Below are 25,142 nucleotides of genomic sequence, written 5' to 3'. Positions count from 1 at the left end.
CAATTGTTAGCTGTGGAAGCAGGGCTGGGACTCTGGCCAATGAACCAAATATAGCTGCCTCGGCCTGGGAAGTGCATTTTGGGGCCCTGTACTTCTCCGTGAGCGATAAGGGCTCTGAGAACGTTTACCCTAGCCCAGCCCATGTTAATCGATTAGAGATGGCTTGGGATATTACAGTAAAGGAGGTAGAGTCTGCCATTTTGAAGTTAGCTCCAAACAAGGCCCCTGGTTTGGATAAGATCCCAGGAGATCTTTATCGTTCTGAACCGAAAATATGGGTTCCTAATTTATACGTTCTTTTTAATGCTATATTAAACGGTATGGAACCCCCGGACGCTTGGCGGGGTGCCAAAATCATACCTGTCTTTAAGAAAGGATGTCCCCTCAAACCGTCACTCTATAGGCCAATTAGCCTTATAGATGTGACGCAAAAACTGATGGGTCGAATCATTTTAGGAAGAATTCAGAGCTGGATGGAGGACAACGAGATTTTATCCCCTTTCCAGGCTGGTTTTAGGCAGGGTACATCGACGGTGGATCAGCTATTCAGACTGCAGGTCCTTTATTGGAAAACAGTGACTGTAGAGGGTGGCAGCCTCTACATGATCTTTGTGGACCTGCGGTCGGCATTCGACCTGATACCTAGAAACAAACTGTGGAGTGTTTTGCAGGATTTGGGCATACCACGGTATTTACTTAACGTTTTAATGAGACTCCACCCTGGTAATTATGCTCGGGTAAGGTGTGAAAAGTATGGGGAACTGTCCGACCGCTTCCCCGTCAACCAAGGGGTGCGCCAGGGCTGTGTCCTGGCTCCCACCCTTTTTTGTCTTTATATAAATGGATTGTTGACCACCTTCTGGGAGTTATGAATATCGTTTACCCGAGACTAGCCACCGGTAGGGTGCCCGCTCTGATGTTCGCGGACGACACTTTGTTGTTGTCCAAGACATCAACGGGCATCCAACGTATTCTTGACGGCTTCGCCGACTTCTGTGCGTCGAGGGGGCTGGAGATAAACTTGGATAAAACCAAGTTCATGATCTTCAACCCGCCGAGGCAGACACGCCCGAACCCCCTCCTAGGTGGAACCCCATTGGAGAGAGTGAAGACATTTGAATATCTGGGTATCACCTTGGGAGAACATTTGGAATGGGATTTGCAGCTGGCAAAAGCCGTACTTAAGCTATCTAAGGTGGTGGGTGGGATCCAAAAGCTGCATAGAGTGTCTGAATATAAGCCTAGAGCCCCAGTAATTGAAATTTATAGTGTCCAGGCCAGACCGGCAGCTCTATATGGGGCCGAGTTGTGGGGGCATGAGAAATCACAAACCCTTGCCAAGGTGGAACACGCATTTGTTAGGAATATCCTGGGTCTCCCTGTAAGTACCCCACTTGTACCATTGCGTATGGACCTAGGGCTCCACCCTATTGAGGAGGTCATGCCTTTACGTCCGCTATTGTACTGGGAATGGTTGTGGTCGATAAAGGAACTCCATTGCTATAAACATGAATTTGCTGAAATTTGGGAAGCACTGAGAAGTAAGAACATCAGGTGGCTGTCCCACTTAAAGCTAACTACTTGTAGGTTGGGCCTAGTGGATCTTTGGGAAACTCCAGAAGTTACTTGCCCGGTGATATCTAAAGCTGATTTGAAACGCCACTATGAGAACCACAATCTAGCATCCCTGCATGACAGTTCATAGGGGGGCAGATTGACCATTGAGTTCCTCAATGTTAAAGAAGTTTATAAAAGGTAGCATGTAAACTCTATATGCAATTCAGATTCGGCACTCTTGCACTCCGAGCTCTTACCAGTAAATGGGATAGAGCTTCGAGTGGGGAATGCCCTGCCTGTGGTTCCTGCCTAGAGGATGAAGTCCATGTACTTTTCTTTTGCCCCGCGTACCAGGGTTCACGCAAGCACTGGCTTATTGCAATCTGCAGAAATATGGGTTTTTGGCAGTGTGTACATGCATTCAGGGTGCTGAAATACGATACGCACCGGCCAATAGTTTTTGCAGTTTTCCGATTCTTGAATGCAATGTGGCACAAATGCAGGAAATGTATTACTGTCCCCAGTGTCTAGCTTGAGTTGACTGTTTTATTCCTATCAGGACGTTCGATAATGAAAAATAAGTTTAATTCTCATTTTATCCTTCTATAGCATTGTATGTATTTGAAAAACTGTATACATATTATATTTTTAATGACATTTTTATTTATTACCTAAAACTTTGTATTAGATGTTTTATATGTACTTTTATGGTCCTCGGTGGCCGAAATAAAGTTATCGAACAATATAAAAATATAAAAATTTGAAAATGTATTGTGCCACAATTCGGCTTTCCTGACTAAACAGGTTATAAGTAAACGAAACAGTTACAACACAAAATCGAGACAAAATTGTGGAAGGAATATTAATTTGCCTGACCAGACAGGGTTTAAGTGCATTTGAAGATAACTGTTTCAATTGTTTTGAAACTGAAAAATATTTTTATTTACTTAGCACAAAATCCCAATAGAGGGAGCAATAATTTACCAACAATAATGGCATGTTGCTAGGATAATCACGACTGTCACTTTGTGTTTTATGTGCTATTTTCACACAAAAACATTTCAATCCATATCTAGTGTTCTATTGATTGGATTTTTTGGTCGTGCTGGTGTCATCCTATTCATTAAAAGTTACTCTATTTTTTTTAATTGGTTTGGGCTTTTCCTTGTGATGTGTTTACAATTTATCACTGTTTGAGAACTTCATAAACACTTTATATATTGCCTCTAAATTAAGCCTTACAGCTTTTGAACCAAGCTGCCAGAGGGTTAAGATCAGGTTAATTTAGTGATTTCTTGTGTTTCACCCTGACGAGGATGGTGTTTATTATTTCAGTTGGGCTTCCATCCCTCTTAAGTAACAGGCCGATTTCTTACGTGGCACGTCCACATGCTGTGATAGTATGAAAAGGTTTCTGAGGCTATAGTTGTGCTTTTGGGCTGTTTTAAAGAGTGTATTACCCTGTTTAGGTGTGCATTTTTATTAAATACAAGTGAAGCAGCAGGCACATAAAAAAACAGTAAATAACACAGTCCGTTGTGCTCCACTCATCAGTTAAAGGCCCAGCATAGATTTTGAAAGTAAAGACTTCAGGTTCTAACAAGAAGGGAGAAGAGGTATGACAGAGAGATGAAAAAAAGTATAAACGCAACTTCCATATAGCCTATTATCTTGGTAAGATTAAGAACTCTGAAATATAAAACAATTGCCAGCCATACTCTAGGTTCGATGAGGCTTACAAAGGTCACTGAAGTCATGCTAACTTCATTTATTCATCTTGTCACAGAGCTCATTATCTTTTGCCAATAGAGACCATCCCAAGACTTGGATTCTGGCAGCTTTTGCTCCATTCTCCAAAGTTGTAACCTTTAGACTCTAGAAAGGCAACTGTTAGGACAGCGCAGTCCACAAACTGTTGGGCCCCACAGGACCAGTCACTGCATTCTCGCAGTTACTGACACATCTATGTAACCTTGTGTTTAATCCTGACGATATCACACTCCCTTTCAGTAATTCCATTTCTCAGAGTCTAGAGCTACTACCATAAAAGCCATTCTTGCCTCAAAGCACCTTGTAGATTGACCACTTCACCTCTTGAAACCTTGTCTTCATCAGGCCTTCTCCTTGTGAAAGCAGGGACCCCACAACACCAATCGCCTGCAATTCAGCCCACTTAGATCCCCCAACAATGATGGTCTCGGGCAAAGAAATCTGTTTCCCCTTAGCACTCTTCATCTTATCTATATGAAGCATTATGGATAGAAATAATTGGAGAACCACCACTACCCACTGTATTTAATGTTGACAACTATCAGAAAGAAGGGGTATCTGGTCAAGATACATCTGGGACCTGCCCGGTGCTAGTTCCCCTGACCTAACTTCAACATATTCGTTTTATCACAGTTATCCACTTGTCGCTGGTTTTCAATCAGGGGGGTCAAAGACAGCTCCCAAGGTTGCCACTCTCCCTCTGTCATCAACCATGGGGTTCTGAGCCCAAGCTGCAACTTTTGCTGCCTCAGGAGACCCTATGCGCTTCATCAGTGTATGGGCACCACAAGGCTAGACAGCGGGTTAGATGCCACAGGGAGAGACAGCACCATACACAGGCCAATGGCCCTCACCACCAAGCCCTCACCTCACTCCATGAGCCAGAATCAGACCTCAAGGATAGAACTGGGCAGAGTCCAGACAATGCACATCCATCTTGGAACTCAGCTAGCTCCAATAAATTCCTCCTCTGAGTTATTAGTCTGTCTTTATCACCCATTATCAGTGAAGGTGGATGCTTTAATCTCTCTATAAGGGATTTAGTTAAAACCAGTGGTGAGGTTGAAATCTCTCAATTGTGCCGCAGTACAGGTGGAAAGCACTATGAGATAAGAGTAGAAGGAAGTACACTGGTTTCGAGCAAGATCGTAATTACCATTCAATGAGTGTACACTAACATAAGCAAAAACTGTTAGGAGTGGCAGTTATTTCAGCTCACAAAGTCACTAGTTAGACCTAAAAGATCTTAAGAAAGCATCTGGCTCAGAAGATAAACTTCGCGCAAATCTTCCCTAAGTGGAGGTTATTTGGCTTGTGAGTTACGAAATTATAAAATTCCCTCTCCCAAGAGATATGGCACCTTCATACATCGAAGATATTAGGATTATGCGATTTGGTTGACTAAAATGCGTTGAATTGTCAGTGGCAGGTTCGGAATGTTTATATACGAAATTTCTGATCTAACCTTGTGATACTTTGCAAATGGTGAGCTATAATAAAATGTAAACACATAAATACGAAAAATAAATAATCTGCATACGAAACGGTATGGATACAAATCTAATTTAGCATTTTTTAAACAATTAAACAATATATTTGTGAGGAAAATAAAAAAGGATAATAACTACACCCTTCCATGGTGTTATAACTTTTGAAATGTTCAAGGAAAGCACTCACTCGGCTTTACATAACTTTTCCCAAGCCTTGTGATATTTCACAGGATCTTCATTTTTTGTGGATTCTTCCAGCTCCACTGAGTCAATGTACTGTGGAAGTAAAACAGAAAAAGCAAATCATAAATACAACACACATAGTTGTCTCAGGATTGGATCCCCTACAAAAATGTGGCATTATCATATCGTCTGTAGAGCACAAAGAGAAATTGAGGCAACACAGATTGTAAATCTTGAGGAGTAGGCAATACAACACAAAGAAGTAATGGCGAGTACATGGGCGCAGTAGGTGCATTAATATCCCACAGGGTAAGGGAGTTTATCTGCAAACAAACTAGGGGCCATCTAAATGTAGGGATTGCGATTTCCTATTTGTGAATCATACCGAAACGCAATTAGGAAACTGTAATTTCAAATGTACAAATATGTATACTTTTTGCATAGTGATTCCTAGTCGATTGCAAATCGACCAATCTAATGAATATAAATGAGGTAGGTCGCAGTTAGGGAACCCATTAGGAATTACAGAAATCACAATGATAGTGGCCTGCTGGGGTACACAGACCACCATGTCAGTGCTCAGTGGCGTAGCTAGCCCTTTGGCCGCCCATGATGGTCCCTGCCTTTGCTGCCCACGGCGGCCGCAGTGAAGAGAGGGGAGGGGGCTTGCGGGTTTTCTGCGTTTGCCGCCCGCTGCAAACACATTGAGGAGCAGGGTGATGCTTGCAATTGCTGCCCCGAGACGGCAGGTAAGAGCCACCCCCAAAACTCGTACCGCCTGGGGAGGACCACCCCCTCTAGCTACGCCACTGTCTGTGATGGCTTTTTTATAAAGCGACCTTTCTTTTTTTAAATGCAATTTTTTTTTCCTTAAAGGAAAAATAGGATGCAGCTAAAAAAATTGAATAACACATTTAAGTTTCATTGCCTGCTCTTAAAAATGTTTGATCCTACATTCACAAAGGGGAATGGCATCCCTTGGGGACCCCTTCCCATTTGCGACTGGTTACCATCTCCTTCGAGGTATCGGTAAAATATGAAACTTTTGCAACCTTAAGTCAGTCGCAAAACATTCATATAAACCACTGCAAATCTGCATTTGGAAGGGACACCCCTTCCAAATATCACTAAACCAAACTGTGATTCGGTAACATGTTACCAAATCACAATTTGCTATAAGTACATCTGCGGATAAGTCCTTTTCTGACCACAAAATTGTTTTGTACATCTGCCCCGTGGCGTCTAATGTACTATTCACATTCGCAAATCAAAATGTGCAATTTCCAAACTGAGGGCCATATGTATCATTCTATCGTTTTGCGAATTCCAAATAGCGAATTTTAAGGAATCGCTATTTGGAAATCGCAAAACGGTATGTATGTAAATAATCGCAATTTTTTAGCGATTTCCAATAATTCCTTATTTGCGAATTCGCAAGTTGCGAATTCGCAAATAAGGAATACATCCCATTCATTTCTAAGGGCCCATAGAAATGAAAGGCAAAATTGCGATTAGCAATTTGCTAATCGCAAATTTTGCGAATTTTCCAGGGTGCAGGGGTGTCTCAAGAACACCCTGCTGCACCCCTGAAAATGACATGTGTGCGCATATGGCGCACATAAGCGTCACATGGCACCTTTTTTTTAAAAAAAAAATGCTTTTTTAAAAGAATTCGCAATTTACCACCAACTACAAGTTTGTGGTAATTTGCGACATCTTAATCCAAAATCGCAATTTTTAAATATTTCATACATATCATTTAGGAAATCGCATTTTGCGATTTCCTAAATGCTTGTGCAATTTTAAGGAATCGCAAATGTTGCGATTCCTTAACATTTGCGATGCGATAATTTCATACATCGCATTTCACGGTTTTCTTGTCGCAAACGCTGCGAATTTCCGATTAGCAGCGTTTGCGACAAGAAAAACGCTTCATACATATGGAAGAAGGTAATAGGCCCGGCATTGCTGGGAGTTGTCCCCGAGGGTAGAGGGAAACGGGTCAAGAGGAGGGCGGCGGCAGGGGAGGTTCCGCTCCCTGAGGTAACCCCGGTCAGCCCTGCCATACCAGCTGATGCCCCAGTACCAACCCCAGACGCGGGTCAACTGATTCCGGGTGTGATTACGCCCGCCAACGACGGGGACATGCCTCCCGAATTGGCCGCCCAGTTGGCCGCATGGCTCAACAAAAAGGCAGGGGGTGCTACGGTGCCCGGAGACACGGCCGAAGAGGCCAAGTTACTAATCCAGCAGTTGCGGCAGTCACGAGATGCCGCGAAGGCGAATCTCCCTCTTGTCTCCCCACAGGTGACCCCGGAAGGACCGGCAAGTGGCATCGAGAAAACGGCGGGAACAACGACCGAACCGGGTAAGCTCGATTTGCCAGTGGCGGGGGAGGGCTCATTGCCCTCAAGACGGGAGAGAGTGGTTCAACATATCCCGTTGGCCACGAAAGAATTGATATGGGCAGACAAATATGTTAATATGTTTTCGTTGTTGACTGACCATCGCAAGATGGAGTATGCTAAGACACAGAAAGATTGGCACCCGAGTGTCTGGCGAGCCAAAATGGCGGGATTCAGGGTGGATGAGACAATAACAAATTGGGCCAAGGCCTTTGCAATGTTTACTGCGATTATTGGCGAGCGTAAGCCAGAGGTATTGCCCGAATTGTCTTGTTATCAGGCACGTATAATGGATTTTTATGAAATATATGAGGGGAATGAATGGATGGGTTACGACATGAAATTCCATGAAATTCCATAAAGCGAAAGAGTATGATTCATCTCTGACATGGGATTGCCTCGACTCGATTTCTTGGCAGAAGCAGCTCCTGCCTGGCGCGGCGAGGACGTCCTCGCCAGGTGGGAATGGGTCGGGGTTTTCCCGCCAGCAGCCTGCGGTGCCCTTTCGAGCAGGCGCCGGTGGCGATCAACAGCCGCGAACCGGCGGGAATGGTGGAAAGCGGGGGGTCTGTTGGGGCTTCAATAGAGGCAACTGTGCCAGACCGCTAGGGGCATGTAAGTTCAAACATGCATGTGCGGGTTGTGGGAATTCCTCGCACCCGGAGAGTTCATGCAGGTCAAAAAATGGCGGGTCGGGAGGTAGAGGAGGGTCCAAACAAGACTGAGGGGGATTGTTGTGTACAATTGCCCACTCCCGTTGATTTCATGGCTATGACTCCGTGGTTAAACAAATACCCTGATTATGTCTCTGCTGGGGTGTTGAGGAAGGGATTCTTATATTGCTTCCACATCCCGGCGGGGGATTTTCGTGGGGAACCTTTTTGTAAAAACCAGCTTTCGGCACAACATAATCCAGGTGTGGTGGAGAGGAAAATCGCTAAAGAGGTGACCCTAGGCCGAATCGCTGGCCCATTTCAGCACCCGCCAGTAGCAAATTTCATCTGTTCCCCATTAGGGGTAGTCCCCAAAAAAGACCCGGGGGAATTTAGGCTGATCCATAATCTGTCTGCTCCAAGGGGTTTCTCAGTAAACTATGCTATTGACCCAGAAGTCTGTTCGGTGCGGTACGCATCATTCGATGATGCCGTCACCATGTTAAATCGCCTGGGCCCCGGGGCGCTGATGGCGAAATCGGATATCGAATCAGCGTTCCGGTTGCTCCCGGTACACCCACAGGATCAGCGTTTGCTAGGTTTTGTGTTCCAAGGACGTTATTACATGGATAAATGCATGCCGATGGGTTGCTCCATTTCTTGTGCCTATTTTGAAACATTCAGCTGTTTTTTGGAGTGGGCATTCACCGAGGCCACAGGGCATAGGCATGTTATGCATTACCTGGATGACTTTCTGTTCTTGGGAGCAGCCGGCGACACGGAATGTGCGCAGGCGCTACAGGACTTTTGCACTCTCATGGGGGAGTTTGGAGTGCCATTGGTACCAGGTAAGACGGTCGGACCATCTACTACACTCGAGTTTCTGGGAATTGAGCTCGATTCTGTGGAGGGATGTTTCCGTTTGCCAGTGGGAAAGGTAGCTAAATTTAGGGCTTCCCTGGAACTATGCCTTAGTAAGGAGAAGGTGACCCTGCACCAGCTACAGCAAGCAGTGGGTCAGCTTAACTTTGCCTTGAGAGTGATACCAATGGCCCGCCCTTTTTCATGCTCTATTGCACAAGCTATGGTTGGTCTCAAGGAGGGACACCACCGCACGAGACTGTCTGCAGAGGTTCGCCAGGATATGCGCATCTGGTTGGCATTTCTGGCGGACTTCAACGGTCGAGTAGTGTGGAACAAGCCGCCAGCGTCTTCGGACGAGCTGGTTTTGTGGACTGACTCGGCGGGGAGCGTGGGATTCGGCGCCATCTTTGGTAATCGATGGTCGGCGCAAACATGGCCGACGTGGTGGCACACCAGCGGTCTCACAGGTAACATAGGGTTCCTCGAGCTATTCCCTATTTTTGTTGCTCTGATGGCATGGCCGGACGAGTTCAGAGACCGCTCTGTAGTATTTTGGTCTGACAATATGACTGTTGTCGAATGCATTAACAATCAGGCAGCACGCTGCAAATGGATCTTGAGATTGTTAAAGGAAGTTGTGCTGCTTTGCATGAGACTGTATGTACAGTTCAGGGCGAAACATGTGCCGGGTGTTCTGAATCATGCGGCTGATGCACTCTTTCGTTCACATATGCAGGCGTTCAGGGGTTATCTACCTACAGCGGACCTAGCGGCGGCACCATTCCCCGAAGCACTCTGGCTAGTCGGTGCCCCGGATTACAAGACCTCGTGGCAGCAAGCTTAGCCCCCAGGACGAGGAAGGCATACGAAGGAGCGTTTCGTTCCTATTGTGCATTTTTGGGTCCGACAGGGTATCAGAACTGGGGTCAGGAGGATTCCTTTCTAGGGTTCCTGGTAGCACTGCACAGGGAAGGCCGATCAGCGGCGACGGCCAATAGGCATAGGGTGGCCATTTCATTCATGGCGCAGGTGCATGGCATAAAAAACCCAACGGGTTCCTTTTTTGTGAAGATAGCCCTTCGTGGCTGGCAGCGACCTCGAGGGTCGTAAGCAAGACGAGAGGCGCCCGATTGGCTTAGAAAGGTTGTCCCTACTCATGGCGAAACTAGTCACCACATGCTCCTCCCAATTCGAAGCAGTTCTGTTCCGGGCAGCTTTCGCATTAGCGTTCCATGGGGTGAGCGAACTGGTCGCAAGGAATAAGAAAGATGTGGAGGGAGGCTTGTGCAGGGATCACATCCTAATTAGGGGTGATTCAATGGCAGTCACGATAGCTAGGTCCAAAACTGACCAGGGAACTATGGGAAACAGTGTTGTTGTCCAGCGCATGCGAGGGTCCCCCACGTGCCCGATAAGGTGCATTGAGGAATACTTGGCACTGAGGGCGGATACATGGGGGGGAGTTTGCTGAGGCACATCGATGCCACCCCACTGACGAGGTTTCAGTTCCAGAGGGTGCTAGCACTGACAATCGCGGCGGCGGGCATGGACCGAGCGATTTTGGGACCCACTCCTTTAGGATAGGGGCTGCTACTGAGGCTACAGCCAGGGGTCAGAGTGCGGAAGAGGTGAAACAGTTAGGACGATGGTCCTCGAATTGTTTTAAAAGGTATGTGCAATTGCACATGTTGTGAAGTCAAGTTACATGCACTCACGCTTCTTGTCTTCTGTTTGATTTACAGTTTCGCGAGCATATCATGCGGGGCGGAATTTGCAGTCGGCCCAGCACCAGGGGACCAGTGGTCATGGATCGCCTGCTGAGGAGAGAGTGGTGTGGGTCGTGGGCCACTCATACGTGAGGCGGGCCGGGGACGTATTCAAAGCAGGTGACGTGACTCACGCAGCTGGGGAATACGGGTACAGAGTGGCCTTCCACGGAAGGGGCGGGCTCTGTATTGACCAGTTCGAATCTTTTGTTGAGGGTCTCTTAGGGCAGCAGAGGTCACCGCCATCTGTAATCATAGTACACCTGGGGGGCAATGACTTGGTGACACTTGGTAGGCGAGTATTACTCGAGCGAGTTTTGTCTGCCGTTAGCTGGTTGGCAAAAAGAATCCCGGGGTGCACGATTGCCTGGTCCCACATGATTCCCAGACGGGTTTGGCGGGGGGGCCTTTCAGTGTCAGCTCTGAACCATTCGGTGAAGAAGGTTAACAACAAAATTGGTAGATTGTTTCGCTCTGCGCAGTTGCATAGCATTCCGCATGGGTGTATTCGGGGTGATCACATGTATCTCAATGATGGGGTTCACCTGTCCCGGGAGGGGAATGTCTTACTCATAGGAGACTTCATAGCATGGCTGAGGGGTTTGAGGAAGCATGACCTTTAGGAGGAGTTTGTGGGGGGCTGGATAGCCGGTCAACTATCCGGCCTGTGGCGGTAAGGTCATGATCGGTGAGCAGTAATTTCAAGGTCCCTAGAGGGGGGCGCCACCCACTATGGATGGGAGCGCCCAGGGGGAGGCGGCCATTGGCCCCTCCCACTGGGAGGCAGCACCCACTAAGGATGGGTCGCCTAAGGGGAGACGGCCATAGGCCCCTTCCAGGGGAGGAGGCGGCTATATGCCCCTCCTACGAATTTCCCGGGGCCCGGATATCCGCGACGGCGGATGTGAGAGAGAGTGTGGGGTGGGGGGGGAGTCCACGCTGTCCTTCCTACAGATACCTCACACGGATGCTCGGACGACCTTTAAGATGGCGTCGAGCTGAAATAGGGGCCCCCAACAAGACAAGGGAAATTGGAGTTGGCACTGAGGGTACAGTCGTCTGCGCGGCCACCACTCACACCGTGAGGGCGAGAGTTTTGGTAGTAGGGATCTGACACCGGTTGTGACCTTGCCGTTGGCCCTTAATGCTAGGATGTACAATTTTAATTTAGAATGTATGCATTTGCAGGATGTTAGACTCGGCTAGGAAACCTTTGTATTAGAGATTTGTTAAGGTTAGCCAATGAACATGTCTTCATCGAAATGTAATAAATGAAAATTGTACATGATATGGCACTTTTATTTAATGTTTAATTTTGTTTCATATTTTAATAAATACGGTCGGGAGGGTGACTCCCTCCCGCCTTCCAAAAGTTCAGAACTGCGTCCGTCTTCCCATCCTTGGGGATTGTGTTGGGAGGGGGTGACAGGCATCCCGGCCATATGGAAAGGGGCGACCACTCGGTCCCCCCGAACGTATGGTTGGGTGCCCCGATCCTCCCGGGAAACCATTTTGGGCGGGGGGGCGTGTCTCGGCTGGTATGCCCGAAGCGGCGTAGCCGGGGCGCGCCTTTTACCGCCCAAGAGGGGTTTTCCTAGACACCTACACCGATGGCCACGCCCAGTAGGCGTACCGGCGGAGGGTACACGCCCTCCCGAAGAAGAATAAAGAGAGCGGGAATCCGAAGAAGCGTCCTCTTGTTCCTGTGCTTGGAAGCTGCACCCACTCGTTGCACGTGAGCCCTCTACGGAACAAGGAGCAATTTTGACTCACCCACCAGCCCCTTATGGCAATGTTAGTTTTGCAATAAAGTTTTGGCTCTGATAACATCTTCTTTCCCTCCGTATAGAAGAAAATGAATGTCTAGTTTAAGGATGTAATTTCTGTTTGTAGGTACTGTTTTCCTGAGGTGTAAACAATTGATACAAGTAGTCAGGATGATATTTTTTCCCTTAGTAGGTAAACATATGTCGTATTTATTTTTTGGTCGGGCGGTAAGGTCATGATCGGTGAGCAGTAATTTCAAGGTCCCTAGAGGGGGGCGCCACCCACTATGGATGGGAGCGCCCGGGGGGAGGCGGCCATTGGCCCCTCCCGCTGGGAGGCGGCACCCACTAAGGATGGGTCGCCTAAGGGGAGACGGCCATAGGCCCCTTCCAGGGGAGGAGGAGGCTATATGCCCCTCCTACGAATTTCCCGGGGCCCGGATATCCGCGACGGCGGATGTGAGAGAGAGTGTGGGGTGGGGGGGGAGTCCACGCTGTCCTTCCTACAGATACCTCACACGGGTGCTCGGACGACCTTTAAGATGGCGTTGAGCTGAAATAGGGGACCCCAACAAGACAAGGGAAATTGGAGTTGGCACGGAGGGTACAGTCCTCTGCGGGGCCGCCACTCACACCGTGAGGGCGAGAGTTTTGGTAGTAGGGATCTGACACCGGTTGTGACCTTGCCGTTGGCCCTTAATGCTAGGATGTACAATTTTAATTTAGAATGTATGCATTTGCAGGATGTTAGACTCGGCTAGGAAACCTTTGTATTAGAGATTTGTTAAGGTTAGCCAATGAACATGTCTTCATCTAAATGTAATAAATGAAAATTGTACATGATATGAAACTTTTATTTAATGTTTAATTTTGTTTCATATTTTAATAAATACGGCCGGGAGGGTGACTCCCTCCCGCCTTCCAAAAGTTCAGAACTGCGTCCGTCTTCCCATCCTTGGGGATTGTGTTGGGAGGGGGTGACAGGCATCCCGGCCATATAGCAGGCAGTAATCTTCTGGAAAGTGCTGGAACTGGAAAACATTTATTCTGGGATCCTACAAAGTGAAACAACTGCCTTCAAGTCACAGTTTTGCGTAAGTTCTTGTAAAGTGATAACATGTGTGCCTCGTTTTCTTCCATTGCTATGGCATCTAAGTGTTAGACTCCAGATTTTGCCCATCCAGTATTATGCTCAAAGAAAAGAGGGCGGCTGGGGGCCCTTTAAATTAGACTTTTGCTTTGGCCTCAGCTGGAAGTGTAAATTAGAAAGGCCTCTGCATGTTCTGTCTCTGAAAATAATGCAAACAACATGCGGGCACTGCTGTAGTGTGTTCTGGTATGGGAAAATGATACCAAGGCAAATTGAGCATGTTTACCTGGGTCTGCCGGATCCCAGATATGGCCAGAAATAGCTGCCGGAATCAGGAACCGGCATGATCCCTCGCCTTTCAGCACTGCTTCTAGATCTTTGTATGCTCCTTAAATGGAAAACAACCACACAATTCTCATAGAGTAAGCTGTCCCACAGGTTTTTTTATATAGTGTGAAAAGTTGTTTTGCAGTTGCAAATACTGTTTTACAAGCTTTGCCACTATAAAAACCTTTAGTACATGTGGCCTTAGATCTCCTATGCCAGTCCCACAGGATTATTCTTTCATATAGCAAACAGTACAGAGGGTAGCATTTATCTTTTTGGTGGGCAGTCTATTCTAGCAATCTGTTCCCAGAGTATCAGTTCTGTGTTCTGGATCCACAATCCCCTTTAATCTGTGCAAAGCAAGGATTGGCTGCAAGGTCTGGCAAAGGCCACGCACAGTGGGGGTTGGCCAAGTGCAGCTGTGGTGCACTAATTTCATTAAAAAATTTACAGAATTTGTGAATCCTGTGTCCCCCGGAAGTTTCACTGGACACAGGAATTGTCTAGGATGGTCTACTCTAGGATTTGAAAATCCAATGCTAAAAACAATGTTTTAATTTTCATTATAATGCTGGGGCATCCATTTGGGGCCCCTTCACACGGGCTTAGCGTTCATGGTATGTTCAATCTGCCACCTTGTGAGCATTTATTTTTTCAAAAGGTTGTTCAGTGCAACGTGTTGAGTAAAGATGGTAGTTATGGAAATTATTTTCTGATGGCCTGTAAATCACAGCACAGCAGATTTCTGAATACACAAGCGACTAGTGGAGAAAAAAGGCTCTCTAGTCCAACAGTGTGCCTTTATTTTTTAATTAAATTTGCAAATCAAAATTTTAAAATGCTAATATCTTGAAATCTACTGGTCGAATCTGCACTAAACTAAGGTCCTGATTTAGAATTTGACAGTGGGTACAGTTTATCAAGGTTTGCAGAGAACATTACCTCAAAGATCACAATGGACTACCATCCGTAAAATTTGAAGATGACCTCCAGCCCAGCAGTCATCTTTGTACAATGAAAAGGAATTGCCATAAAGATGGTTTCTTTCAATGTACAAAAAGTTTAGTGGACGGCCTTTGTCATTTTTGACCGCTGTTTATCAAATTTTAAAAAGGTTTTTTTCCCCACTAATGTCCAAAGCAGGAGTTTACTTCTGAAAAACAAAATCTAATGACCCCCACACCCTGACAGTTTTCTCCCAGACTGTGGAGGTCAATAAAGTGTTTTTATGTCCCTCACGTCAAGGTTTGTTCTGGTGTCGTTAGACAGTGAAAAAAAACATATCACCGTCCACCTTAAATCGGGCCGGCGGTGCAATGTCCTTCCTCCAATAACCCCTACACAGTCCGGTCATCGGAGAAAGATTTCGTTGGCAGAGCCAACAGGGGCTCAATCAACAAAAAACGTAAAATCAACCAGTCTCTAAATATGGTGGGTGGACAAAGGGTCTGAAGTACAGGGGGCACTTTTGCGATGGAGAACACTGTCCGCTAAACATGATCTAAGCAAAGGCAAATTTCTTTGAGTAAAGTCAAATTTTTCTGCCAAGTTTGGTGTAATTCAGTTCAGCTGTTTTATTCTGCAGTGGAGTGCAAAGAACCCTATGAAAGTTAAAAAGGGAAGCACCACTTTGACTCCTTTGTTTACTCCGCCCCACCTTGCCAGATACGCACAAAGCTTTCAATGACAAAACCAAATTGGAAGTGTGTATGCTGATTCGTCAAAGCTATTAAGAAAGAAAAGGCTTTAAAATATATACTTTGACTAATCTATAACAACACTCTGGTTTTGACTAAAACCCTACTATGCACAGCCTTCACCCTGTGCTCAGCACTGGGTTGAGAGGTCACTCCTTGTAGACACCCAAGCCCCAAGAGATGGCCACGCCCCTACAGCCTCCACCCTGTGCATAGGTCTTCACAGAGAACACACTTTTTTCAAACTTCCAACCCTATTATGATGACAAACGGCTAGTATAAACAGCGTTCGCTCTGTTCAGTGCTCCAAACAAAAACTCCTCACTATTCAAATACCCAAATCTCTTTAAGTGGCTAAATGGGTTCTAAAAACTTATAACTATCAGTACAAAAGGAATAGAACATCTGCTGTATATGATGTTTATTAAATACTTTTCAGTTTGATAATTGTATAGCAGGCTCACACACTCCTTGGATGATGTCATCAGTGGTTTTATCAATTAAGCTATCAATGATGTCACAGAACATGTCATGAGTGATGTATTGTGTGAGGCCATAAGCAGTGCATTTATAATAAGCTCGCTGAACTATAACTGTTACATTACTGTATATTTTTCATTTTTAAGTGTTTGTTTTTAACTCATTTTAACACTATAATGTTACTGAACTTAGGGTTTTTCAGTATATAGTCACTGAAAAAAACAAAGGTTAAAGTAACGTTATAGTTAGGTATGGTTACAATAATCTACTTTACATTTTTAAAAACCCAACTAATTCACAAAAAAAACTAAAGGCTAAAGTGACAATATAATAAGATATGGTACTAAAATGTTACCTTACATTAAAAAGAAACTCTAGAAATCGCTGAAAAAATTATGATATAGTTAGGTGTTCTACATTTAAAAAAAAATATGTTTAAAAAACAAATAACACTAAAATTCACCAGGTACAGTTTACTGAGCAAACTATAAGTTGTGCCCCCACCATGCACTGCTTATAACCTCACATTTTACATCACTCCATACATGTTAAATTACATCATTGATGACATCACAGATAACATCATACAATCATTGTGACACCATCCTATAGGGTTTGTCAACAATGCAATTTAACATGCTACACCTAGGAACCATTTTCTGTTCCCCTTAATGGGATTACCCTCTTAAAGATTTGAAATGAAACGTAAATGTAATTCAAGAGATTGACTGGCATATATATGCCACTGTAATGGCACCTCGTGTCAGGCTCTAGGGACAACGCTCCATGGTTTAGTAAACTTCAGACAGCCATGCTTGCAACACAAGCATGCAATAAAACGCCTCTACGTGGGACACCCCTACATTCCAAATTGTTCAATAGTTTGCAATGCCTGTAAATCTTTAGTAAAGTTCTGGAAATAAAAATGCACAGCTTATACAATGTCTTTATTCCACTGTATTACAACTATTTAACATGGGAATGTGCCTAGATATCCACTGGTGGTTAAAGTATCATCAGCAGCAGCTTTGGCCTTTCTCACAGATTTGTTAGAAGAGGATTTGGCTTAAAGTCATAACCTACTTTCAAACATACCTCTGCAACCAACATCAGGTGCGCTCAGCCTTCCACAACCGACAAATTGAGTATCTTACCACTAATGAGTTCAGGTAAAAAGCAGTACTGATGCCTTTGGTGAATTTATACAACCTTGCCTTTTACATCAGCTGTACTTTCCACCTGATTAGTTTACTTTAATCACCACGCTAAAAAATCACCATCCTGAACCTTTCTACCACTCAATTTCTAATAGAATAAAAGCCCCCTTGTACCTAATGCCCCCTGGGCAGACATTACACTCATCTCCTCCAACAGAAAAATTCTCCATTTTCATTAACTGGAAGTGCAGCACAACCTCCCCTCTCAACACTTGCAGTATGAACACCTGTACAAGTTTAAAGTTGAAGGAGCCCGTCATACAAACTTGCAGCCATTTACTAAAATAGTCCAGCACCACAGTAAGATACTTAAGAACTACACATGTAGTATAATTTGACTCTATATGTCAATGAAGACCCTCTCACCTTACTCCCTCCATTCATTCATTTCATGCTAATAATGGGTCTCCTAAAATGGAAATATTTGGTTGCACAGGTTTTAACGAATTGAGCGCTCCTGAAGACGTATGTAGCTGGAATGTGAACCTGTCATACTTAATTATTTCTCTGTCAGGCGAGGTGAATCTATTTGGTAGGGCCTTCTTCAACACATAACAAATCAACAAAGAAGAGATGAAACATAATCAGCTCAGTGTCAAGGGAAGCGGGGCAAGCAATGACAATATCGCTTAGAAACCACCATGTTCTTCCTGCACTCCGGAAAACTTGAACATGTGCCCGCGGCCATAAGACTAAGTGGGCAAGCAGTCACTAGGGTCTCCACGTGTGACGAGATTCGTTCACGTGCCTTCTTTCAAGTATGTAATCCAATCAAGCAGCATAACTGCAGGTCTCAGGAGAGAGACTCGTAGTCAAATGAAGCGCAGCACACACACTACAAAAGCACCCTTGCACCATATTCAAGATGTGATGAATAATGCAGGCCACCTAGTGATGTGCGTACACGTCACTACAGTGCACCATATATGCGAGCCCCTTGATTCACAGAATAATCACATCTAATTCAGATATAACGTGCATGCCTGCTAAACTCCAAAGCAACTTCTTTACCCATATTAACACATGTACAGCTGTTTGCAAAAATTTAGTTGCCAAAAGGGGTAAGGATCATATGTACAGAATTTTGGGATTGCCAGTTTCTAATTGCAATTCTTTGCGAATTGCCATTAGGAAATCACAATTTCTAATGTACAAAATTGTACAAGTTATTAATAGGTCGCATTTTGAGACCAATTAGGGATTGCAACCATCACAGGAATGGCGGCCTGCTGGGGGTCAACAGAAAAAAAGACTTTGGATAAAGCAATCTTTTTTTTATTGTGATGCAACCTGTTTTCCTTAAAGGAAAACGGGATTCATTTGGAAAGAAGAAATGAAATAGTTTTAGAGCAGGTGTTCAATGGGACCACTGCATGCTCTTAAAAAATATTTGTATTAACATTCACAAAGAGGAAGGAGTCCCACGGGGACCACTTCCTATTTGTGAATGGTGTGGGACCTCTTTCCCTTTGTGAATGGTCACCACCCCCCTAGAGGTGTCTGTAAAAAATGAATGTTTTCTGACCTTAAGTTGATTGCAAAACATTCATACATACTACTGCAAATCAGTATTAGGAAGGGGTGCTTCAAATACCGATTTGTAAACCCCAAGGGTGATTCAGTAACAGGTTAGCAAATTGCAATTTGGTTTTTGTACATTTTAAAAAACATTTTTGCAGTCGCACATGGCCGAAAGTGCAAAACACACAGTTTGCGACCTCAAAAAAGGTTGTACATATGGCCCTATGTGTTTCAACAGCTTTTTGAGTCAGAGTTGTCTCTCCAGGTGGAGAAAATCGAACAATACAAAATACAGAATTGTTCTTAGGTCGCAAACCCAAATTTTGATTCGGGAATGTGTTACTGAATAGCAATAGCAAGTTGGGTTTGATACATTAGAAAAAGCCTTTTTGAGTTTGTCAACGATCTGTGACTTCAAAAAGGATTTATACATCTAGCCCTGTAATAGTCTGACTTACCCTCGAAATGATGAGAGTGGTTTAGGAGGGGTGTTTGGAATGTCTCACCTGAGTGTTGCTCACCCATGGTACTGCCTTTATACAACACATTTATGGTAAAAAAAAGTTTTTGTCTGGTTCTAGGGCGGTATAGTTTACCTCTAATACCACTGTGCTGTGTCTTCTGTGTACTTCCTTGCTCCCATCAGGCTTGCTACCTGGCCACTACCTGGCAACAAGGGTGATTACTCGCAGTGGGCAAGCCCAAAGGCCATCCTGCTTGCCTCGTCCTGCTACGGTGGTGGGCCCTGCATAGTGCACGATTCCCCACATTCACACTAACCTTTACTCAAAGCGTGCCCAGCCAATGCACTGAGGAGGTGTGCCCACTGTTTGCTGGATGCACAGGAGTTCGCACTGAGCTGTGCCTCTCCAGCTCATGGTGCCTGATCTCTCCACAGGAGGGCTCAGAGGCAGAGCATGCCCACCAGAGGGTGCCTACATCAAACACAATTCTAAAGGTCATGCCTTTCCATCACCATATGCTATATCCTGTGCCCTAGCAAGTCGACTGCTGGGCCATCTCTGGGCCAGTCGTGCCCATGTTTTTCGCTGTTGGGCCCCCAAACTGCTAATCCCACTCCCAGAATGCTGTAACCTGCCAAAGCCTGTGGAGCTCTGTGGGCTCTGGTTACAATGGCCATGGCTGGCTTTCCTGCTACTTAGTCTTTGTTAGCTCCAGACCTCCATCTACACAATGACCCCAATGGAAATTATGGGTGGGAAGGCTGGATATTTTATTCACGACCTTAAGGGAGGAGGCTGAATTAAAACAAACTTTACTCCTCAACTTAGTGGACATTTACAAACGGTATTGGACTCTCCCAGAGACGGGCCCACCACACACATATGTTACAATAGTTGCAGCCCTTAATGCATACTTCAAACTAATGGAGAATCCTGATTACTAAAGGTTCATATGTTGACAGGCCTGTGAGAAGCCAGATGAATTGTTCAAAGCCTTTCATGAGAGACTCAAAGATCTGGCAGCTACCTGCTCCTCCACAAAACGAAACAGAGTAGACTATCACCTAAATCATTCAAGGATGTGCATCCTCCAAACTGCGGGAGCACATCCTCCAGGTGCCAAGTATGTTACTGATTGCCATTCTCACCATGGGCCAATTAAAAGAGCTGTTGCAAGTCAGAGCTTCCCATTTAACGTAAGCGCTCTAAAAACCAGTCAAGTCTGAGCCAGAGAACATGGTTACAACAGACAAGCTTCCCAGCAAAAGGAAACCAAGATCAAAGCTGTAAGGTCTCTGCTGGTACTGCGATGGTGTCTCCCACCACCTGACAGAGTGCCCAGCACATAGTAAGGTGTGTGCCTTCTGTCAGAAGCGGAATCACTTTGGTAAGGTGTGCTGATCCAGCTGGTGCTATGAGACAACACCACAGATGACAGTGAACACTGCTTTTGGCTCTCATGGGGACGGAAATGGAGATGATGTTCTGACAGAATTGGTCCACACTGTGTTAGTGGTAGGCCATGCCTGAGCTGTGACCGACTCCCCTCCAAAGTGCCAATTCCTAGTAGTGACAACAAAGGTGTCAGCCATCATTGGCAAAGGGGCCTCAATCAATATTCTGGTGAGAGAGAACTATGACACCTAAAGGCAAAATTACCATGGTAGAAGTCAATGCCTATGACCTAGGGCAAACACGCTGCTAGCGATCAAAGGCCGATTCAAGGCAATTATCACTCATGACAAGCAGACAATCAAAGCCATTATATATGTCACCCAAGAAGGCACAGGGATGCTGCTGAACTGTCGAACCGCAGAAGACCTCGGATTTGGCAGTTTGCGCTACAAGTGCACACCAGCCAGCTGGAATGTTCTGGTGGACTTTCAGGCCATATCCGAGGACATAGGGTGCCTAACAGGACAGTAACCCTCCATATAGACCAGCTAGTCAAACCGGTCACTTAGAGACATTGGCTAGTGGCCTTCCATTTGAGATCTAAGGTGGAAGTCAAAATGAAAAAGGTGGAAAGAGGGCAGATATCATTGAAAAGGTGGAGTGGCCAACCCCCTGGATGTACCTGATTGTCTTCACAGGTAAGCCGAAACAATGGGGAGTAGTGTGAATATGCGTGGACATGTGGATGCTGAATGGCACCATCAAGACAGATCGGCATGTCATCTAGACAGTCAATGACATTCTCTGCGAGCTCAGTGGAGCAGGATAGTTTTCAAAAATTGGGCCTCTACTCTGACAACCAACAGATAATGTTACACCCTGCATCGCCCAACAACACAACATTTTAACATACATGGGCCTTCATTGGTGGAAGAGATTCAATTTTCGAATCTTTAGTGCATCTGAAGTGTTTCAAAATGTACTACAGGAAGTTCGAGCTGCCCTCTCATGATGATAAAGTAAGTGACAACATCCTGATGTATGCCACGTTAATAGATGAACACAATGTCAGGCTACAGAGTGTACTGCAGAGCCTGTGGGACAGGAGACTAATGCTCCACAAAGAAAAGTGTGAGTTCTTGAAAAGCAACATCAGTTCTTTGAGTTATTTGTTTTCTGATGCTGGGGCAGCCCCAGATCAGACAAGGTATATGATGCAAAGACCACTTATGCTCCTTCATGCTTCTCAGAAGCCTGCAGTTTTCTGGGGATGGTCAATTTAATGAGACAGGTTCATTAAAGACCTGACCTCTCTTACTCAAACACTGGGAGATCTCACAAAAGCTCAGACACCGTGGGCATTGGAGGCCTGCCACAAAGATGCACTTTTGGATGTCACCACTCTAGATATACTTGGACCCGTTCAAGGACACCAAGCTGGCAGCAGATCCCTTTCCCACTGACCAAGGCACAGTGCTATCACAGAAACAAGGCTGCGGTGATTGTGGCCCTATTGCATACAAAAGTAGATTCTTTACACCCACACAACAGCACTCTTCCCAGAATGAAAATGAGGCTATTGCTATCAAGTTGAGATGCTGCTATTTTCTTTTCTATACGTATAGACACCAGGATGTGATACAGCCTGAAACTAAGCCCTCATGTACCGTTATTTCAAATATCAGCATCAAAACCACTGCCCTGCATAGAGACGTGGGTTCTTCAATTACAGGAACAGTTGTTTACAGTGGAGTACAAATTGGGTTCCAACAACCCGCCGCTCTATCCGTTTTAGCACTACCGAGCACTGACCCAACTGGAGCAGCAAGAGGCATAAGATACATAGGATATATTAGGTATGTGCCCAAAAGTCCTGGCCGCTCCTCATGAGACTGAGCACCATACCAGCAGGTAGGCAACAAGACAACTGCCTGCAGCTGACTCTTACAGTGATCAAAATTTGGTAATTGGGAATCATGGGATGTCACTGGGGGAATGGACACCTAAATCTCGTAGCACACTTGAATTGCTCCTTGATGTGCGCCATGAGCTGGTAGCAGACAGTGAAGGTTGCTTGCTCCATGGCCATCGGGTAGTCATACCTAACCTATTTCTCCAAGCCTTCCAATTGGCACTTGCTGGCCATCAGGGGATAGTGACGCCCAAGTGTCGCCTATGGCGCAAGGTATGGTTCCCTCTGATGGACGCACTAGTGGAGAGAACTGCATTCCTTGCCAAACCACTCGCAATGCTGCCCTTGTCATCACTGAGAAGCGGCCTCAGCACCCGTGGGAGAGTGTGACTATGGATTATGTCAGACAAGCGATACTTGATTGTTAAAAACTGGGGTTCTGGTTGGCAAAGGTGTGCACCCTGTCCAAGGAAAGCCACAATCTTAGTCAGAGTAAGATATTTACACACTAAAAGATAACCTGTGCTCACCCTCTGGTAGATTAGCAGAGAGCACTCAGGTTTATCTAAAGAGGCAATGTGTAAAGTATTTGTGCAACACACACACATAGTAACACAATCACCACAAAAAGACTCCACACAGGTTCATAAAAACAGATTAATATATTATAAAAGAAACAAGCCAAAATCCAATGTATAGAAGTTGAGATATTGCATTGTAAAAGAATAAATGCAGTAAAGAAGTTAGAAACAAGTAGCACTAAAAAGGTTACTTTAAGGCAAGCTGGACCAGTGCAAAGTCAAAGTGCAGGCTGACCTCGTGAAAGCACAGGCCATCTTCAGGATCTGCACAGGGTCTGGTGCACAAAGAACCTATCCTGGTCGCAAACAGCGAGATGCGTTGATCTTCTACATGCAGTGAAGGCGATGCATCAGTTTCGAAGACGGCATCAGGCAATGCGCCGGATTCTGCCATGCAATCAAGGGGATGCATTGATTTCATCAAGCTGCAGCGGCTGCATTATGCTGTGCGATGCGTCAGTCTCTTTAGGCAAAGTACTGGTTCAGATGCGATGCTCTGATTTTACTCCTGCAGCAGGATTGATGCACTGGTTCTGTTACACACAGATAGGAGATGCGTTAAAATCCATGTTGCAAGTATCATGAGCCAGGCACAGGAGCACAGGTAGAGACTTTGATTTCCCTGAGTCTCAAGCAACAGGAGGCAATCCAGCAAGCCCTTGGAGAACACATGGAATGAAGGCAGAGTCTAGCTCTCCTTCAGCAGTCAGAAAGCAGTAGGCATCAGGGCAACATAAGAGAAATCCGTCCTTCCAAGTCTGCAGTCCAAAGATGAGTCCTTTAAGATGCACAACAGTCCTTCCAACACTATGTTCAGAAGTGTCTGATAAAAGGGGGTCAGAGACTCAGTACTTATATCCAAAAGTGCCTTTGATGTGGGGGGTGACGTCATAGCAGCTCTCTGAAGTGCACAGGTTCCCCTTTCATCCTAATCCTGTCTGCCAGGCTATCTATGAGGGGGGTAAATCAGACCTTTGCGTGGGGACAGTCACTACCTATTCAAGTGAAATGTTAGCCTCTTCCTTCCATGCCAAGCAAGGCCATCAGAATACAGATGCAATTAGATGGGTACTCAGATACCTATCCGTCGTGTGTTGTGGCTGTATAGAAAGAATGCACAAAGTGTCACTGTCACCCACCCCTGACGTGCATTGCAGACAGGCTGCAAGGCTCACCGAGCAGTAAGTGCATAGAAATGACCACTTTTCAAAAGTAATAGACACACAATGGAAGGACAGAATGCAGAACAAATCAAAACATTTACCCTCAGTCAAGAGATCTGGGTTAAATCCATTATTCTTTTGCTCACCATGCCACCCCAGTTTAGACATGGCCATGTGCAAATCAGTCTCGACCCTGTGTCTCATGGGGGGAAAAGTCCAGCCTGAACTGCCACGCTAGGTCCTCCCTGGACTGGAAACAAGCATTCTAGTACTGGTTTCAGGATTTCACCCCTCATCAGCCAGAATAGCTTGAATCCAGTGGCCCAGTGAGCCCGGGACCCACATCTGGGCATACTCGGTGCACTTAGGGCAAGAAAGCAAAAGACACACAATGGATGGACGGAATGCAGAACAAATCAAAACATTAACCCCTAGTCAAGAGATCTGAGTTACATCTATCATTCTTTTGCTCACCCTGCCACCCCATTAAGACCTGGCCATATGCAAATCAGTCTTGGCCCTGTGCCTCATGGGAACAATCCAGCCTGAACTGCTAAGCCAGTTCTTCCTGGACTGGAAACAAGCATCTTAGTACTGGTTTCAGGATTTCACCCCTCATCAGCCAGGATAGCTTGAATCCAGTGGCACAGTGAGCCCAGGACCCACATCTGGGCATTCCCGGCGCACTTCTAAAAGTGACATTACTATAATAGTAAGATTAAATCCAACTTCATCAGTAAGTAGGTTTTACCAGCATTCCAAACATATGAAACATGACATAGCTACTCCTCTCTGATCAGGAATAACAGCTCATATCCGTGAAAACTAAATAGGCTGTTTG

At 45.5% G+C, this 25,142-nt stretch overlaps 1 protein-coding gene across 2 annotated transcripts in view; it reads right to left on the bottom strand.

Annotated features, from left to right (window-relative positions):
- Positions 1-25,142, bottom strand: part of CTPS2 (CTP synthase 2) — a 1,454,337-nt gene that overhangs the window by 809,454 nt on the left and 619,741 nt on the right. For both annotated transcript variants that reach the window (XM_086934328.1, XM_086934329.1), the window contains exon 10: positions 5,005-5,093. In XM_086934328.1, the coding sequence (XP_086790454.1) occupies positions 5,005-5,093 (89 nt within the window). The remainder of the gene's footprint in view (positions 1-5,004; positions 5,094-25,142) is intronic.

The sequence above is a fragment of the Lissotriton vulgaris genome, chromosome 8 (assembly GCF_964263255.1).
Source record: "Lissotriton vulgaris chromosome 8, aLisVul1.2, whole genome shotgun sequence".
NCBI classification, from domain to species: Eukaryota; Metazoa; Chordata; class Amphibia; order Caudata; family Salamandridae; genus Lissotriton; species Lissotriton vulgaris.
The sequence above is the reverse complement of the archived record's forward strand: the minus strand, read 5'-3'. Positions and strand labels throughout refer to the sequence as shown.